Here is a 21,448-nt window from a genome sequence, read left to right as displayed (position 1 = left end):
ATTTAAAGTTGTTGTTACTTATAAATTAATTAAGAGTGTTAAAATTAACTACTATGCATGGTTAAAATTTTTTCGACTTGTGTTGTAATAAATGAAATAGTGTTTTTAATTAATTTAATTCATATTATTATAATTCACCGCAAAATCTTCAAAGTTTTTATTAAATTATAAATTAATTGAACTGTTAAAATTAACAGCAAAATCATGGTTAAATATTTCTGATTTTATTCAAATAAATGTATAATAGCTTTTTTTGAAGTTAACAATTAAACTGTTCCTAACAATTAATAATATTAAAAAAGTATTTTTAATTAATTTTAGATATTAATATTCTTATAATTCAGTTCCGAAATATTTAAAGTTGTTGTTAATTATAAATTAATTAGGAGTATTAAAATTAACTATTATGCATGGTTAAATTTTTTTCTACTTGTATAGTAATAAATGAAAGAGTTTTTTTAAGTTAATTTAATTCATATTATTATAATTCACCACAAAAATCTTGAAAGTTTTTATTAAATTATAAATTAATTGGACTGTAAAAATTAACTGTAAAATCATGGTTAAATATTTCTGATTTTATTCCAATAAATGTATAATAAATTTGAAAGTTTTTAAGTTAACAATTAAACTGTTTTCCTAACAAATAATAATACTAAAAGAGTATTTTTAACTGATTTTAAAAATTAATATTTTTATAATTCTAATTATAAATTAATTAGGAGTGTTAAAATTAACTACATATGCATGGTTAAAATTTTTTCTACTTGTATTTCAATAAATTAATAGAAGCTTTTACATTAACATTTAATATACTTTATTAATAAATAATAACACTGAAAGAGTTTTTTTAACTAATTTAAGTCAAATTATTATAATTCACTCCAGAAAGTTTTTATTAAATTATAAATTATTTAGCATTGTTAAAATTAATCACTATGTATGGTTAAAAGTGTTCTGATTGTATGGTATTAGAATAAATTTACAATTAACTAAAGACTGTTTACATTAACATATGGTATAGTTTCGAGAATGTTCTTAATTAATTTTAGACAATAATATTATTATAATTCAATTCTGATGATAAGTTTTTGTGAAAGTACAAACTAATTAGTGCAATGAAAAGTAACCACAACTGTGCGATGAATAGTTATATTACACTAATTAAAATTTTAAATCATAATATTATTATATTATTAAATTCATCTCTGAAATGTGCGAAGTTATGAAAATATAAACTAGTTAGTGCAGTCAAAATTAATTAGATTTGTTTGGTTAATGGTATTCAAGTTTTATTACAGTTATAAAATTCCAATATTTTATAAAAAATTACCCTGAAGTATTTTTCTAATTAATTTTAAACTATAATATTGTTATAATTCACTTCTGAAACATTGTAAAATTATAAACTAATTACCCATGTCAAAATTAACTGCATCTGCACGTTTAAAAGTTTTCCTTAAAATCGTAAACACGAAATTTCGTGCACTGCAACTTTAATTGCCCTAGGGCAGAACAGTACATACATATTAATATCTAAATTAAACTTTCCTTAATTAACTTTAATTCAATTACTTTGGCTTCATTTGAGGAAACCTTAAACAGATCCAATTAAAAATAAACTACATATATTTGTTCCAATTTCATTATCCATCAATGCACATTTCATACATAAAACTTTTTATACACGAATGAGAGAAGTAATTTAATTCACCTAAAAACTGAGATGGTTTTATTACACGTAAATAATATTTCACGAGTTGACCACCCAGAAAAACCCGCAACATTAACCGGAAAGACTTCTAGAAATGCAGCATACTTATTTATCAGCGGCGCCAACTTTATGAATATGGAAAAATGTTTAATTTAAGTCTAGCAATAGACGTGATGAATTAAGGAGATTATGCTAAGTGGTCAATTAAGTGCGATGAGCGCTCTATTCGTTTGTGGTCGTTAGAACTCTATTTTGTTCGCTGGGTTTTTAATTTAAGACAATAAAGTGTAAATTTGCGGCCTTGCAAACAATTTAATTATAACAAAACTAACAAATTTAAACTTTAAACGATATTAGTATGCAGGTTCACGAGTATTTCACTTGTTTAAATTTAACAGTGCAGTTAATAGGCTCAGGTTCAACTTAACTGGGGTATCGATCACTTTGTAACTTTTGTGTCCGACACGGGTTCAAAAACACAAAAGGCTGTGACGGTGCAACACGTCAATTATCTACTAATGAGTGCCAAGATCAGACGCGACCTTTGAGAGGATTTCCATCAAAATTGATAATTGCTTTGACCAAGATGCCACGGTCTTTTCCAGGCCAATTTAAACTGGAAGTTGGGAAACTGTGTAACTCGATTCTTGTAATGGGCCAAGTTTTAAGTAACCGGGATGATGAGTTATGAGCCTACTTACGGTCCAACTATGGTTTTAGTGGCAAAGTGGGAACGTTCCGTTTACTCAACATCATTTCACATCTCAATGTGTATTCAAACAAGGATACGCAAAGGTTTTTTCATAAAAAATATAAATTCAATTTGAATGAAATTTTCTGTCCCATAAAGAGTTTCCGAGGATGTAATAATGGTTGGCCACCCCTCAAAGATAAACGGCGTTCAGGACGCGTATGAGTAAGTATTGATTGCATCCTTTATGTCTAATACATCGCAGATTTATTGCCGAAATAAATTTTTACGATGCATCGATCCAACTACGCACGGCCGTTCATATGGCGGCGAAACACAAAAGGACTTTTAATAATCCGGATCACGGAGCCGCTCTTGGAAGATCCTCGGAACTCCTAACTGGAGTTAGTTTTAGAAATGGATTGCGATTAATTAATTTTGTTGGGGATTTAGTAAGTTAATTGAAACGTTCACATGAACACGTAATTAAAAATTAATTAATGTGTTCAAAATCATAAAAATAATTTTTCATATAATCTAATTGCAAAGTAAAGGAAGGGAAGTAATCTTATTACATACATAAAAGATAAGGGAATAACGAACAAAGAAAGCTTGATAAATTCCACATGTGTTGTTTATTTGTAAGTTTCTTCCAGTTGAATTGCAGATGAATCGATCACGGATTAAACCCATTAGTTCTTTCCGAAAATTAATGACTGATTTCTTTGTTCTAACCCGCAATACATTAAATTCACGACGTAAAACTTAATATCCGATGTCCAGATAAGAAATTACAAACACGAAGAAAAAGTCTGGGGGTGATTATATTGATCTCCTTGGTGGTTTTAGCGAAAAAAATGTATATCTGGAGATATGATAAATGGGTTGAAAGAACGTGCCATTTGTCAGTCGATGTCAACTTGATGTTAGTGTGGAAAAACTGTTTGATCTTGTTATGGGAATTTTGTACATTCAGTCCAAATTGAATTAACGAATGCCTTTCGTTTTAACAAGTATAGAAAAAAGAGAAAAATCTGGACTTAAGGACGAGTGAAAAAAGTGGTAATGGTTTAACAAATCAGGAGATTAAGCTAAAAATCACATTTCCACATTTACTGGTGGTGCAACGGAAATGCATTAGAGGACGTCCATCAAAAACGCCTGGTTTTAGATTACCTCGAGCTGAAAATGGCGCTGCCGGCTTGATTTAAATTTATATTTACATAAATGTGACAGTTAAATATTACCTTCCCCTGCAGTGAATATTTTTCTTTATAAATTATTATCGGCGATTAATTTGGGATGAGGAAACGGGACGCAACTCTATGCTTAACCAATTTAATACGTCCAAAAAGAAAAAAAATCGATACTTACTCGTACGTGGTGGGACTGACGTTTATCCTGAGGGGCTCGCTGCCCGATTCAAATTTATTCGCAATGGTGACGTTGTGGCCGAACATGCAGTAACGGGGCATTTTCACTCCCACGACGCCCGCCAATACGGATCCGGTGTGGATGCCGATCCGCATCTGGAAATCACAGGGAAAAAACGGAATTACACTGCGTCCGTACTGGTATAAGGACGAGGGGACGGTTTCCCGCGGGACCGTAAACAAACCGGTTGAATGAAAGGTGGAAATGAGTCGGGCGTACACGAAACCGGACACACTGTGGAATATTAAGCGGACGTTATTAACGAAATTCAAAGTGTACGAGGTGTTTTCGTAGGTTTTTATCGTTCATTAAATTTCAGCGGTGGAAATTCTAACGGGAAAGGCAATATTCGATTCGTATTTGTTCGTTTCGGAGTTGTTTGGATGGATTATTTAAAATATACGGGCACAATCAACTTTATTAGCATATTGAAAGCAAGTACAGAAGAGCTCAATTATACGATACCTAAGGGAACTTTAGAAATTGAAAGGTCTATACTTTAATTTATTTATTTTACAATATATATAATAATTTAAATAAAATGTAATTTTAAAAAATGTATATATACAATGTGTTTCACCGAACACTGTCAGCGGCCTCTTTCGAGTATAATAGATAACTAAAATATTAATGTTCGTGTATAACATATTCAGAGTGTTTCCGAAAGGCTTAACCTGTATAGAAAAAAAAATTAAATTCAAATTGAAATTTTTGAAAAATTTTGTAAATTTTACATTGGTGATGGATGAATAGATAACAGATACAAAACATTAAAAAAACTTTCTTTTAATTCTAAATTTCGGTGAGTCAAAGTGAAATGATTTTTGGCTTTTTCAACAATTGATATAAAATAATTATAATTATTTTGTAATCCGAACAGTGAAAATAATCAAGTCTACTGTAAATAACAGTTCATGCATTTATTACATTCTAATTAACTAAAATGTATTTCAAGAATTAATTAATTTTAAACTGCAATATATAAATAATTCACCTCAGAAATGTGTGTGCTCTAACTCTGCAAAGTTATTCTGAAACGTACTAATTAGTGTTATCTGCATTGTTATATAATATGTTAATTATGAAATTTTGTTTTGTTTCAAATTTACACTTCGAGTTTTCTAATAAATATAACATTAAAATAAAATTGAATTTCACTATATATACAGGAAAATTTTGTATTTAAAAATTTATCCTTAAAATACTTGTGCTGAAATCTGAAATCATCGTAAACAATCAACTTGACTGTAAATAATGGTTCATTCATTTATAACCTTCTGATTAACTGAAACATATTTCAAGATAATTATTCGCGTCAAGTTAATTAATTATATGATGTGAACCATAAATTAGCACTATTCAAGTCATAAATCACAAATCATTAAATATTTTACTCTATTATTATTTCAAAGCATTAAATTAGGGCGAATTACAGTTGAACGAATATTCTCAAAAGTGCATTTGATTATCGGTTATAAAACGATCATAACGTTTGAAAATGCAGCACAGTTGAAAAATTCATCCTTTTATTGGTTCAGAAAGATAAAGGAATATGTAACTTTGTGATCAGTTCCAAGTAAGAAAAAAACGAAGAAGATTACCTGAAATGCGATTCGGGGGAATAGAATATTGCCCAAGAAAAAAAATTATACTTTATCGTTTACTGCCCTCAGTAATCGTCCCAATTCCTCCATGTAATTGTAATGCATTTATTCTTTTTATTTCGCGCAGCGAGTTTATGCAAATCCGCCAATAAAACAACGACTGAGCGGAACGTGTAATTTTATTCCGAAGGAAAACCGTCGGACGAATTAATTTCGTGAACGTTGAATATTTCCGAACGTAATTATCGGTCGTCTTGTCGAATTATAATGGCGAATTTTCTTACCCGAATCGGCTGGCCCTGGTGCGTTTGGTGCTTAGTGCAGGTTTCAATCATCATCATGGCCATCCAGGCGATCTGTTGCGCGTGCGTGTCGGTCTCCTTGTGTAAACCCCCGGCGACACAATAAGCGTCCCCGATCGTTTCCACCTGTAACAAGATCAAAGTGAGCAAGTGCGGAATTAGATTCGTGATTTCTTTATCTATGCACCACGTAAATCAATTTTTTCTTTGTGTTCAATCGTAATTCAATTTTTGTTGTAAATCCTGTCCTCCTTTATGACTAATTAAAATCGGATTTATGGCTGTCTGTAGGCAGGTTTGCCAACTGTTGTATTTGAAAATTCTGGACAAAACAGAGCAACATTGCAAAAAAGGGAGAAAAAATCTTTCACAGTAAAAATTGAAATTGATTTTATTTATTCACTTGGTTTATTTATTTTAATATTTGGTAAATATTTTTAGTCATATTAAATCTATATAGTGTATTGTATATAGTCATACGATCTAACGAATCTAAAGAAAAGAATCTAAAGAATCTAAAGAATCTAAAGAATCTAAAGAATCTAAAGAATCTAAAGAATCTAAAGAATCTAAAGAATCTAAAGAATCTAAAGAATCTAAAGAATCTAAAGAATCTAAAGAATCTAAAGAATCTAAAGAATCTAAAGAATCTAAAGAATCTAAAGAATAACAAGTATCTTATGTGATTGTCGACAGAGCCGTATTTAAAATTGATGAATAATTATTGAAATAAAATACAAAAATTATGTATCATAAAGAAGTTCTTATATGGGGCATATTTTATTAAATATAGGTTGCCAACCTTGTTTGTAGGTCTTAAAGAAAGTAATTTACCGTAAGAGAATTTAAATAATTTATTTCTGAGAATAATAACCTTTGTAACGCAATTTGATATTAGAATTAGTTTCACTCAGTTTCTTGATTGTTAGATTAAGTTTCTTATTAACTTAATAATATAGTTGTACTATATAATTTATATTAAATATAACGGGGACAAAACTGGTTTTAAAATATAACCATTGTAAATTAATGTTTAATAATGCAATGTGTGATAGTTTAATGAATATTTATTACACACGAATTTATTCAAACAGCTATACATGTTTCACCTACAAATGAATTCCCATTACACAAGCAAATAATTTATCATCCACATCAAAACATTGTTTAACACATTGAAAATGTTCCGCACAGACTGAAACTATTGTTATTCAGTGTGAGTAATTTGGGTGCTACGTCCTCAAACATTTTACAATTCGGGAATACACGTCTGACGGAATCCCAGGATCTCAATTTATGTGGGTTGGATATGTGACATTTATTCTTTTCATACGAAAAAAGTCCGGGTTTTTGCAAGTTTTCGTCCCGGATATTGAAATCGGATGTTCGCAATTCCGTGTGTATCTTCTCGGTGAAAGGACGATCCGCACAAGCAGAAATATGCATTACTATCAAACTGATGAGTCGACACTTTTCGAAATGTACGACGGAATTATTTGTATTTTTATTTAAACTATTTTTATTGAACGTCTCGCCTTGCTCCGTTACCTAAATAAAATGCAACGTAACGTAACAAAATCACCGACTTTCTTTAACTTGACGTTAACGAATTAATTAATTGTTAAGTTTCCAATTAACTCAATAGTTCAATCAGGAACGAAATTCTATTTGGTAATTCAAGATCCCATTACTAAACAATTATTTCGAAGCAATTATGCGATAAATCGCTTTTAAACGCGCACACCGAGTTAAACCCAACATTAACTTGGATTTAATTGGTTTAAATAATATTCTGAGCCAATCCATTCGATTTATACGAGTTAATTACGTATTTTTTCGTTTGGAATACGTCGCAATAATATATTTTCGTCGAGTCGAGATCAAACCTAAATAAATATGAGCAACAATAGAAAAGGCATCTGAGCGAAGAACGATTGTGATAACAATGAAATTCCTTTCGCAGGAAATTTATATTTTTTTTTATTACAATTTCGTGTTGGAATTCTATATTCTACATTAGAACAATTCCTAAATTAATTAAAAATATTTATCTGTTTTTAATATTCATTGGAGACTAATGGTGTTGAACGAATCCATTTTTAATCTGGGCACAATCAAATGCACAATTGATTTTGTCATTGTTCTCGCTTGATGGTAATTCTAATTAATCCATTTAGCTGGTCCATCAGTTCTATTGTTGTTATTTCCACTTCTCCATCAATTTTTTAACGAATCAGAAATTGTTTTGAATCGCCTTTTTTTTCTTAACGTGGTAAAAACCAATTTCTTTAATTCGCTTTAAGTGAATTATTCAATGTAAAAAACCGTCTGGAATATTTTGGGAATTTGACATAAAAACTAGTCGTTTCCTTCATATTACGGTCCGAAAAATATGAAACCTTTATAACTTATGGAACTGGTGAGAAAATTTCTCATGCTCCTCAAATTGTATGACATAAACGCAAACTGTAATGGGAAAAAAATAAACGCAACCTTTTTAAAATTAACGAACGTTTCCTCAGAAAAAGGAATATAAAATATGGAACACAGCACGTTTATCATTCTAAAAGTTAGTGCACTTCTTTTTAAAATTTGGTGGAAGCGCTATATCATATAAAATTTGGAATTTTGATGAACCCCCCGGGATTACTTCACAATAAGGTAAAGTTTTATTAATGTTTTTATTGCATTTATCATTTTTTTTACAAAAAGTAATGAAACGTTTTACCAGGTATACGAAATAATTTGTAATTTCTCGTAGTGGTTGAAATAAAGGGAATTAATTATGAAACAAAATTTACCGCATTTTAAACGTCAGAATTTCATTCATTCCAGAAATTCAGCTTCCATAATAACTTCAAACTTTTACTTGGACGAATTGTATATCTTTACTTTAATAATTAAAAAAAACATTTATAACATTTTAATTAATTAATTTTCAATTAATTCTTCATATATTTAACCTATTTAACATGCTTTTTATCTTTTGAATTATATCGAAATAAATATATTTGTTTTTAATATTTTCTGGATATGTAATTTAAATATTTGGTATTAAATAAATATTTATTTTGAGGTGAATTTATATTTAGATTAATTTTATAATTGTTTTCATTTCAGCTTGGGTTTTATAAATCTGTCGTCTATGTTATTTTATTAATATGTTTTAAAATACGAAACATTAATAGTTTTCCAATGTTATTTAGATTCAAGCTGTATATTAAAATACTAGTTGATCGATAAAATGTATATACTTAATAAATAACATATATAATTACAAAATAACTTTATTTTTCTTGCACTATAAAATTGAAATTTTGTACTATTAGTTTAATAAATTTTGTAATTTACTCAATTGTTGAACTGGAAATTCCTTTGTTTACTTAAAGGAAATAGTTCAGCATGTGTTTCAAACAATTTTCTTTAAATTGAGGAGAAATTGATTGTGAAAATATTTACAATGTTGGAAAACGTATGTACGTTGTAAAAAACTTTGAAATTTTATTCGTAAGTCCTCTTATAATAATAAGGAAATGTTATGCCATTTGTAAAATATTTTATGATTGCAGTTGAAATAAAGAGAATTCCATATTCTCAAAAATGCAATCTTCTTAAAATACAATATTTATAAAAGAGTCTCGTCGTGCGAAAGTACTCGCAATTTAAAATTCATATGTATTATATACATTATTCATTTGAGCTCCACAGAAGCCATGTACTAAGCACAAAATTGTATTAAATTTTCCTTCAGTGAGAAAACTTAAATGCGGATCTTAATAAAATTGCGTTTGCGTGTAAATAAACAGGTCAGGTATGTCAGCGTAGGAAAACAACCGAATTGAAACATAATGCATGAGAAAATTTAAAAGTACAAGCATCATAAAATGCAAATCGGTTTTTAGGTAATAGGATTATGTATACGTGTCCCTGAATCACTAAAGAAGACAAGAAATATTGTGTATATTTTGCGGGTGTATTACTCACCAAAAAACTTTATACTATATATTCATGTCCATGAAGAACATAACTGAAACATCTCAATTTTTAGTTCAGAATATTTACGTGGAGGCTTTTACCAATATATTTGTTTGGAATAGTGATCCAGTGGGTTTATAATTCTATGATAATAAATATACTGCGACACAAAATGTTTAACAGGCCATTTTCCCGTGTCAGCTTTGTTAAAACAAAATATGCTAATCTTAAGGGCCCAAAACCGACCGGCATTAACTAAAACAAACAAGCATAATCTTTATGAGGCCGTCACAAACAGATCCAACAATATTTCATTTTAGGGGCGCCCCAAAAATCAAGCTGTACTCATTTCTAAAATGTTTTTGTGTATTATTTTAGTATAATTGTTCTGCGTGCAACATTATTTACGATTCCTATTCGAAATCCCGCTCTTATTTATGTTACGAATAAATCTTGGGGTCTTAAACCTTAAAGTATTTGGAAAAAAGCCCCAAATCTTGTAATATTTTTGACGTTTTGCAAAGGACTGGTGTTTTATGATTGGGATTAGGCAAATTATTAAGTTAAAGAAGATACATGATTACAGTTGAAAAATACATTAAATAATTTTATTTCTATGTATTTATAGGAGAACTTAATATACAAGTCCTTTCAGTTTGCCAATTTTGGCGAATGCGCAGATTGTTTAAAAATCCTGCTTAAAATCATAAAATAATAATTAAAACAAATTCGGAAATTTAGGTTTAATATTTATATGTGAAACAAATTTTCCAACAACGGTTTTATAATCAGACACTAATTAAATTGAACTTCTTTGATTCACCAAAATAATAATTAAAATCATGGTTCAACAAAGCATAAAACTGTAAAACGTGTTAAAACGTAAGCCGAATTTCTGGAATGGATGGAATCCTGGTGGTCTAAATGCGGTGAACCCTGTTACATAATTAATTACCCTCATTTAAGCTGTTGTCAGAAATAACAAGCTATTTTGGGTAGATAAAGTAACATTATAATATAGAAAATTTTCAAAAAGTAAATTAAATCATTACATTCAGTACCAAAAAGATTTTTATGAACAAACAGATTTGAAACTTTTGACTTGTTTAATAAGAAGTTTCTGAAAGTAATTTGATATTATTTAAGAAATTTGTACTCATAAAACTTCGACGACTAATTATTATTGAAACTTAATTATTTTGAGTGGTTTCATTATGTATTCGTATCAAATTTACTTAATTTATTTGCTAAATTTGATAACTTAAAATAAAATAAAATAAAATAAATGTGATATTATGTCTTAGGGTATTTTCCGTTCACACACAAACCTGAACAATAGGAAAATATATGTTTTCAAGCAGCGTTTCATCAATGAACAATAGAAAAAAACCACGAAAACAAAACCGAAACTTTTACGTCAAACACCGTAATATTTCATGGCATCGTTCCGTGTAGGAAATAAATCTCACCTTATAAACATCGATCTGGCCGCAGAAGATGTCGAACTGGCTGTAGAGGTTCTCCAGCATATTTATCACCATCATGGGCGTCGCCGTCGAGCATATCGAGGTAAATCCAACGATGTCGCTGAAAAGCATCGTCACATCTTCGTGGGTCTTCGCCTCGATACTTTCACCTGAAGCCCGAATTTTGAAAAATTACAGAAACATTGATTTTATCACCACTTTAATTTGATGAATTTGTAAAATTTAATTACGGCAACAATTTAAAATAGTTTGAGTTTGTTAATTAATTTTGTAACGCTAACAATTAATTAAATAAAGAGGCTGGTTTATTTGTATAAAATAGTTAATTAATCATACACAAAAGTTTTCAGTTTACATTAGACTTGTCTACTACCATTATGAACTCGTCCATTTACTGTTACATTAAGTTATTTTTCAATGGAGCTTTGACAACAGTTTCCAATCTAATTATTCCGTTCCATTATAACTTTGCCAATCGATTATTACATGCCTAGATACGTGTACACACCACATTGTTCTACTAATATAATTACAAATTGTACCTACTTGATTAAAATAAATTGAAATTAATAGAAGTTTGAAAATTCGACTAAAAATACAAAGGATAAAGAAAAAATGATCATAAAGGCAAAAGGTTAATTAAACATCATTGGAGACAGAATTGCAATGTGGGTTTGCCAGTCGGCACTTTTGTAAATTTTAATAGGATGCAAAAAAATGCCAAATTAGAACTGTGTAAAAGTGTTAATGAGGCTTCTATTGATTGTCAACGGGGTTAAAAATGCATGTTGTTTTTTCAGGTTCATTTGGTTGGAAGTATAAATGGAAATACTCAGTTTTGCAAATGAATGCAAATATATTTTTGAAATTGAAAAATGTTCTTTAAAACAACTATGTAGTTGTAAAAGATACTAAATCATTTTATAAATATACTTGAAACTGTTGAGGATTTTAATGAGATTTCAAGTTTGTTTTTTACTGCCTTAATTACACCCTGAAGGCAATTAAACGTGAACTAATTGTAATTAAAAACTTCTACCCCGAAAAAAAAAGATAAATAATTACAGGTGTAGAAACCGGATAAAATTTAAATCGAATTTTACTTGCCTAACCAAAGCCGTTTGGCGATGTCAGGTGGAAAGATGAGATGCAGCAAACTAACATTCTTTTCTCTCTCCTTATCAACAGCCCTGTTACCTTCCTCGATTGAACTCTTCAATTTGTCCATCCGTCTCCTCAAACCATCCTGTGAACAATGATAAAACATATTAATTACCTCGAAACCCGACAATCAAACGTATCAAAAGCTTTGAACTGGAATCGTGACAAGTTAATCCATAATTCATAAATTAATTATCAGTAGGTACGGTAAATCCACGAGAGTAAACGTTGTTGGAGTGATGCACATAATCACTAAAACATTGTAAACCTGATTTGCTATAGGCAGATTATATATAGATGAACAGTTTTAATTACAAGAAATTCCGACATATATAAATCATCACTCAACTGCCTCAGGAATTAATAACCTAAGTCTAGCCTTATATTTTTATAACAGCTGAACGTAAAACTTAAATCTTTTGAAATTTCAATTAGTCACATTCTGTATTATGTCTACGTGACAAGTTTTGGGGAGAGGTCTTATATTTCAACTTCCTATGTAAACAAACGGATGAACGTCGTTTCAGTGCCAACGAGCGTTTTCACCTGATTTTGTTCTTAAGATTGAATGTCAAGGTTCAGATGAATATGGTGACTTCCCAGCAACTAATATCAATAAACTGATGGGTCAGACGTATTCCATAAATTATTCACAACCGTTTGTGACAGAGAACATGTAAACGAATATAACATACAGTAAAAAAAATCAATGAAAACATTTGCGTGACATTATCGGTTATTACTAATTCACTGTCACACATATCCCAGGTATGAATTTCAGAGTTGTGCCATTTTCCACCCACAGATGGATTTAATTAATATTCATCACTCAATCGGGAGCAATTTTCATAATGATTTATCGGACACAAAGGAAATGTTTCCGGCCTGTTTGAAGTTTTAATTATCGTCGAAATTGGGAAATACCGATAGGAGTGTTTTGTGTGACGTTTTAAGGATTTATTCGATCTGGGACACATTTTGAATGTTTCAAGTCCCGAGGCTCACTTAAAAATTACACGTAATTGAAGGGGAAATCTAACGGATTTAATTATTCGTCCCGCTGGACAAAAAAATGTCCACTCGAAAAATCGTGAATCAATCAGTACGCCATTAAACTCAATCGGAGTTCAATAGATGTAAAGAAATTTAATGCGGGAACTTCAACGTGTTTCATCTAACAGGCAGATAATTTTAAACGATTTCCTTCAGTGGAACGTTGTTTTTAAAAGTTAAAGCATTATGTTAGTGCAGTTATATTGTAAATCTTTGCTGGGTCATAAGAATTTATACAGTTAATGATCATTAGTTTGACATTTATAGACTTTATGCCGGTACATAATCATTTAATATAAAATGTAATGGCGAGTTTTAAAATTGAATCTTGTTTGTTTGTAATTTTTGTGATCTTTTGTTTTTGGCTGACAGTTTTTATCTTGTTTACTGTTCGAAACGTCAATAAAGAGTTTTCCAGCGTCACAAATCGGTTTTATGCATTATCCACTTCTTTATTCGTATTTTCTTGTACCCTTGACACATGTTCGTCTGATGCTTAGTTCTTAAACTTTGTTTTAACCATGTGTCATATATGCCAATACTTAAACCGACGCGAAATAAGAAACCAGAAAAACTAAAAGTTTTTGCTCAAATCGAAAGAGTTTGAAGTTTGAAAACCTGATGCTCAGAAACCGTATGAAGTAAATATTTACTGAACTTGCAAGAAGTTTTTATTTTTTATCCGTACTACGTTCGAAAGATGGCGTATTAGTTGATGGAAACTTTAATCCCCAAATTTACCTTTATTAAAAAAAGCTCCGCATTAAATGCCTGAATCAATCACCGGCGGAAATGGCGAGAGGAACAAAAATGGGGGAAAAGCTCCGAGTTGGACAACGTAACATCTAATTAGCACTGAAATCCGGATTGGAGCCATAAGATTGCGATAGGACTGCGCTTAGTTCCGACTCCAATTCCACCCTATTTCGGCCAATGTTCCATATAAATCAAAGTTAGAGCCACTATGATATCTTTTATTGGGCTTCCGTGGGCGGACAAGTTTTCACTTCGTTCCCTTCTCGTTTCAGGCAACTTAAGTAATGTACCGACTTAAAGACCGGACGAGAGTTAGCGGTGTTTTATGTTAAAAATAAACACGATCATTTTACACAGATAAAAGTTTTAAACAAACGTTTCTGATTGGCGTAAAATTGATACATTTTCATATTTTCCTTAAAGAGACATTAAATGAAATTTGAATGAGAGTAATAAAAAAACTATAAAACATAATGCATTGGTTTTAGAACATTTTTATTGGTATTTAAATTTATTGAGGACTCGATGGCGACATATCGATTTTATTTTACTCGGGTCGGCATCTATAAAATTTATTTTACTTCGAAAATATGTCTGAAAATTTAGACGAATGAATACAAATCAATAGCCAGATTTGCCTTTATTATTTAGGTTTGTATTTTCTTTCGTATTTTACTGGTTAAGGTTGTTTCTTTAAAAAGTTAAAGGAGTGAACAAGTGCAATAAATAGAACTGTATAAAGTCCATTAAGGTAAAAAAATCGATTTTTAATCAGAGCCGAGTGGGTCATTTGTTGTGCACTAAATCTTATTAGCTTGTTAAAATAACAAACACTGTATAGGCAACGTGATGAAGTAAATTACCTTAAAATATATTTTCTTATTTTTCAATTTTCACTTATTTTACAGTTTTATGATTATTTGAGTCGTTCTTCACAAACGTCTGTTAGAACAAGCTCTTAAATTATTTCACTGTTAATACGAGACACGTGTAAAAGTTCAATTTCTCCAACAATCGACAATCCGGTCCATAGTGGAGGGAAATAGATTTCCGAGCAAATAAATAAAACCACTATTAAGAGACTACTATTACAACCCCGTTACGGATTTACTACCATAGAATTGACCCGAATTGCGAATCGAAAACGCCATTCCTTCCACCCTCCAACGTCTCGCAATTAGAGCCAATGAGGCCGCAAATTGATCGGATCCCGTTCCCGCTTTTACCGATTTCCCCGATAAATAAGTTCGGTAGATTTCGAACCCACAACGAAAATTGCTTTTTATTTATATTAATATAATCAAAAGGAACTTACCTGTGCTCTAGCTTGTTCACCCACGAGGATGACGTCCCTGGTGGCATCGTGCAACGGGATGTCGGAAATGAAGAGGCCACTTCCGGTCAGTCCCTCCAATCCGTCTATGAAGGGAGAGCCGATAAACAGGATCGACTCCGATTCCGGACAATAGACCATCTGGCCTTTTAGTTCCAGCCCCTAAGAATCAGAGTGTTTGAGGATTTGCAAGCTGAGAAATATCGGGGCGGAAACAGGTGATTTATTGATTTATGCCAAGTTTTTTTTAGGGAGCATAAAGAACATCCAGGCCTTTCACAGGAAACAATCTGTTGAGTTTCATGGGTACGAAAATAGTTTTTAATAAGTTTTTTATATTAATCTTTCGTTCGTCCTAATTTATCGATGATAATTTAAAAGTTTAAACCGATTCGTCCTCGTCGAAAACTTTTAATTTCCCGAAATCCAGACAAAATGCGGAGGCAAAATTAAAATCCCCTAGTATTAGGGATGGCGAAATGACCCCGAAGTATAAAACTTTTAAAATTGCTCGAAGAATATCATTGTCATAATTTTCGGAGGCGGATTACAATCACTCAAGTTTCTGTATAATTTTTTTTTGCGTCCTTATCCATAAAACTTCTTAAAATTTCAACTAAATTGCAACGAAAACAAGGGATTGACAACTTTAATTTATCGTCCTTAAGGGCCCCACTAGAATTGAAAACAAATCCGTTCTGTCAAGTTTATATATTTTACTACGTAATCCCCACAAAATTAAATTGTCACACTTTCAGTGTTTTCAAAGAAATGTTGAACCTCTAGTTAGGACTTTATATTTTAATTTGTTAGTTGAATTAGTGACAACTCTCTGTTCGTTTTGAAGCTGTTTGTTCTGCCAGATTTGTCCTGGATTAAGATCCTTTTGTGGTCGCTTCAGTGGGAGTGTCTTTTTTTACTTTGAATTCACGTCAAGGCACATTTCCAACTTAATTTGCAGTATCATCACTCGATTTGATTTACTTAAACGGGGGCAAATCCGACTTTTTATCGGATTAAGCGTCGTTTAAATGCATTTAGCTAATTAGTTCCGCCGTTCGCTTTGAGTAATTTGTATTTTTAATCATTTCAAGGATAACATAACTGAGTACAGCTTTAGTTTATTTACTAAATATTTTAGGTCCAGTGGGAATATTTCGTAGACAAATAACCGAAAGCGATTTAATACTTAATATTTATCTTTGGTGGCGCATTGGACTTGGGTTGGGGGAGGTCGTAACTTGAAGGAAAAGTGTGTTGGTTCGACTTAAATCCGTGACATTGATTCTATTTTAGTCCAAGTTATATTTTCCATGCTCTAATGCTGTTTTGTTTCAAAGTACGTTCCGGCTTTCGCTGCGCTATCAGAATTTATCGGGTTTTAAGGAAGAATTGGACGTTTTAGCAGGAAATATAAAGTTTCAAATAGCCGGTCGCCTTGCCCGCTCTGTGCAAACGTGGTTTATGTATAATTGTGAATTACACTGACGAGCTTACTAAAACTTTCCGGAGAAATTTTATTGCTGCTAGGAAAAAAAGCAAGAAAAAAATTCTAAAAGAGTAGTTAACTTTACTTCAATCTGAACACATTTGCGTCAGGTAAAACGTAAAATTTAATTTAAAACTTGTTCACAAGAGTTTGAAAATTGTTGCTCAATTTTAATGTCGTAGTTTTCTGATCAAAGACGACAGGAAAGTTTTGCCTGTTTCTATGGAGATTTTAATTATATCCTCTTACATAAAAGATCCTGTAACAATAAGTTCAATTACGAATTACATAGCTGATCTTGAAATTGCTTTTTACTGAATCCATTCATTATTAAACTTCCATTTATGACAATGTAAGGAAGTTCAGTTAATGAAATAAAGAAAGCTCTCGTCTTTGGTTAATTTAAACAGAATATCTTATATAAATACATCAATTTGATACATTATTATTAAATTCACCTTAATAGTTATAAAGATTAACACTATAAAAGTCTCAACACGAAGTCAAGACAGTGCCGGGAAAACACCATACACAAATTACTAGCCTACAGAGCTTGTAAAAGAGACTTAACGAGGAACATAAAATAAAAATTAATTACATCGAACAACGTGCAGTAATAAAATAGGGGCATTATGATTCATTTATTTTTCACGTAAATTAGATATGAAACGTGTTTTCTCAATTTTATTTTAGTTCGTTTTCCAGTAAATATTGAACGTTCGTACTCTGATCTAATAAAAATCCTAAAATTACTTTGTAATATTGTCAGAAACGAACGGACGCAGGATGACATGAATTTAATAAAACGATTCTTAATATTGACATGTTTTCTCAGTATTATTTGTACTGCGTCTCTTTTTTCGTCTATATTGATGTAGAAAATATTTCCGGCACTCCAAATAGATTTTATCACAAAACTATACTGTCACTATTGTTTACATTGAAACGAAATAGACAATGAAGTATTGTTTCTGTCGATAATATTTGGAATGGAGTCAAAACCATTAAATGGTTGAATACAATGATTTATATATTGGTTGGTCTGAATAAAAGCACCATAATGATTGGTATTGACATTCGAAGTATATGCAGGAAAGGGAATTGCGACTTTGTAGTCAAATTTATGCCCCTTCTGAGCATGTGATAACAACTTGTGGGATTTGTAGCACTGGATGTGTCTTATAAGGGAAGTTCTAAGGTGAAATTCATTGGATGAATATGTAGATTTAAATATTTATTACGTGGAAAAAATGGTTGAAACGAACAGCGGATTGTCAGGTTTGTTTTACATGTAAATTAGACGAGAATTTACATTCAAATGTTATTTAATACTGTGAAGTTTTTCGAGAATTAAGGTTCACTTTCAACACCCTTATTTACTTCCTTTCCCATCTCTGGTTTTTTAATAATAAACCATCAATTTCATCAATCCTGTTCGAATATTAATAAAACCGATGTACTAAACTACAATCCCTTTATGCCTCAAAATCTATTTGGCCCGGACGATAAATCTTGCGACTGTCCTTTTCGCACGATCATTAAGGGATTTCGGGATGGGGGAAAACGGGCCAATGATTTACGCCAAGACAGTAGGTACATCCAAGGTAAGTTCACGCTAATTTACTGCCCTGAACCTTAGAAGGTTACTTTTTTAAACACATTATTTACTTGTTCTTGGCCGCACGGTTCATTAATTTTTATATTCCCGGCCTTTCACGAACGGGTTATTTATCGCCCAGATGTTTCAGGAACGGCGAGAGTTGTTCGGGATGTTGGTGAAAATTTCATTCTATTCCATTCTATTAATATTTATTAGGTCCGAGACTCGAGTCGGATTTTACAACGATGGTTTTTTAATCGTCGGATTGGATTTTACTTGTTTCGACTAATTGTGTTTTGTGTCAAGTTTAAGTTCGTAATAAAATTTTCACTGAAAGCTTGTTTTATTTTGGAATTTAATTTGGTACGTTTTATGAATTCAGCGTATGTGATGAAAATGTTTTATAACTACCTCTAATTGGACTCAACAACTTACTTTTCAGTTGCTAAAACGTGTGTATTAAAATGTTGCATGAAGTGACAAAATGAAAATTGGGTGATTGTGTTCAAGCAAAACTTAAATAAAAAACTAATTGTGTACTATGTATATAGTTGGGAACTTTCTAAATTTTACGTGTAAATGTACATTATTTATTTTGGAAAGTGTTGGTGATTGAGTGCAGTTAAAATTTAGTAAAAATTACCTGGAATTCTATAGAGTTCCAAAAACAATTCTGCATTAAATAATTTGATAAATTAACAAAAATTATTAAATACGGATTAAAAATTAAAAAAAATTATGGCTTATCTCTTATTCATATGTCATTCTGACGCCACAACTTAATTATCCCCTTAAGTCAACTTGCACAAAGATGGTAATTAAAACGTTGCTCACGGAGGAATACTAATTACAAAAATTACACATTTTAATGAATCCAGCCGCGATCCTTTTATTCCCGCTTCGCGTTGTTGCTAATTTATTGATGACATTTTCCTTACCTCGGCCAAAAAATTTCCATCATCCCCTAGTGGTCTGATCGCCAACATGAACGGGGTGTTCGCCCTCTTGATAATCTCCCCGAAATTCAACGTGATATTCCTCGGCCTCTTGAATTCAAAATACGTTGACACGGAGGTGCCCAGGTCTTTGAGATGGGGACCGAAGAGTCGCATGAATCCGGAACCTAGTTGTACCAGTTCCATTTTCTTGTCGATGATGAAATGCCACGGAAATGCCTTGCAAAACGTCGCCACACCCATTCGAAGATCACTAACATTATCGGAGTAAGTTTTGCAATCTTGGTCCTGGTCGAAGTAATCGATTGATGTGTAGGTCCTTTCTATTTTGTAACTGTAATAATTTTATCTAATTATGTCTTTTCGTGCTTCGAGGAGATTTAATATGAACTGACAGGTTTCAAAATATAAGTTAAATTAAATTTCGTTCCCTTTGATCCGGAACGAATTTCCTTTCGAGTAATTTTAGTGAGGGAGGGATTTAGTATGTAATTTAAACGGAGGTATATACAAAAAAACGGAACGCATTGAGGAAATTATAGATCAAAGTGATGCGAAAAAATTGGAAATTTATATTGCAAGCAAGCATGTTAGAAAATGGTCGAAAAAGTTCGTTTTTCATGAATTAATATCTCATGTAAATTAAATATTGGTACAAAAATAACTATAAATAATTTATTTAGCATTTCCTCGTTTTTGGTTCTAATTAGAAAAAAGTAATTACATGAAATCATAATCATATATTTTGCTATCAATTTTATAGACAATTTCTAAACTGCAAAGTATCAAATAACAATTTTATTGTGCCATTTATTATAGATAAATTACGGTTTCGGTAATGTAAACTTTACGAAACTCATATATTTCGTTGTAAAAATTTACGCGACTTATTTACGATTCTAATCAGATACGGATTTACGTTTATTTGACTCTAAATAACCTACTTGTTTATTTTAGTATTAATTAAAAGTATACTGAGATTTTATATTGTTTTGTGGAAGTTTAATCAGCTATCTGTTGAATTTCGTTCTCCCAAAATAAAAAGGTAATTTAAATCAAAGAATCGAATGCCAAAGTTCGCGGGAGTTACAGGAAATTCTCATCTCTCGAAACGTTTTCAAATTGCATAATTCCATTCAGAAATTCATATCGAATAAGAATGAACAGTCGCAAATCGGTTTAGTTTTAAATTGTTGGCGGATCAAAACTTTTCCTTCCTAATTAAATTGAAAGTTGGAAAATGCATAAAAAGACAATTCGTTTGGCAGTTCCAATTATCCCTGCAGGAATTATAATTAAAATTATTACAGACAATTCAAATAGAAAAATCTATTTAGGAATTGGCTGGATTATGTGGCAGTCGCATGTGTAGGAGAAATTTAGGTGTGCAAAAGCTTTCGAACAACTTAGTTGGCCTTTTGTTAACCCGCTTCTCTCTCTCGCCTGCACTTCAACATTGGACACAAATACATAAATATGTAATGCCCTTTCCAGCCCGCTGCATCCATTGTCAAGTCGGGGAAAAATAAATTTCGACCACTTTAATATTGCCAAGTGCTGGTATTTTCTTACAGTTCTCCGCTGATCACTTACTTATTTTCGTTTTATAGCTGTTTTAACATTCCTAAGACAAAATGTCTCTTTATATTAATAAATTGTGAATGTAACAGTTTATGTGCTTAGTAACTTTAACTTTCTTCTAATATTAAAACGGGAATAATTCAAAAACAGCTGTGATAATCGAAATTAATCAAGAGAACATTTTTTTCTTCTAAATTGTGCAAAGAATGTGAAAAGCATAATAGTTTTAAAAAATATTCAATTGCATAGAAAATAGGGGGCGACAAAGAAGAGAACCTCCTAAAATCTATGTTACTAAATCATTATGGAATA

The 21,448-nt window shown here is 31.2% G+C and overlaps 1 protein-coding gene across 1 annotated transcript in view; it reads right to left on the bottom strand.

The window, feature by feature from the left end:
• The window catches only part of LOC109609386 (head-specific guanylate cyclase), a 57,282-nt gene that overhangs the window by 3,101 nt on the left and 32,733 nt on the right, over positions 1-21,448 (bottom strand). Inside the window, exons 6-11 of the mRNA XM_049970085.1 lie at positions 19,538-19,889; positions 15,493-15,672; positions 12,315-12,453; positions 11,190-11,356; positions 5,728-5,871; positions 3,780-3,934 (exon numbers count right to left, since the gene is read on the bottom strand). Of these exons, the coding sequence (XP_049826042.1) occupies positions 3,780-3,934; positions 5,728-5,871; positions 11,190-11,356; positions 12,315-12,453; positions 15,493-15,672; positions 19,538-19,889 (1,137 nt within the window). The remainder of the gene's footprint in view (positions 1-3,779; positions 3,935-5,727; positions 5,872-11,189; positions 11,357-12,314; positions 12,454-15,492; positions 15,673-19,537; positions 19,890-21,448) is intronic.

Source organism: Aethina tumida, chromosome 7 (genome assembly GCF_024364675.1).
Source record: "Aethina tumida isolate Nest 87 chromosome 7, icAetTumi1.1, whole genome shotgun sequence".
Classification (NCBI taxonomy): Eukaryota; Metazoa; Arthropoda; class Insecta; order Coleoptera; family Nitidulidae; genus Aethina; species Aethina tumida.
Note: the sequence above shows the minus strand (reverse complement) of the source record. Positions and strands in the feature narration are given on the sequence as shown.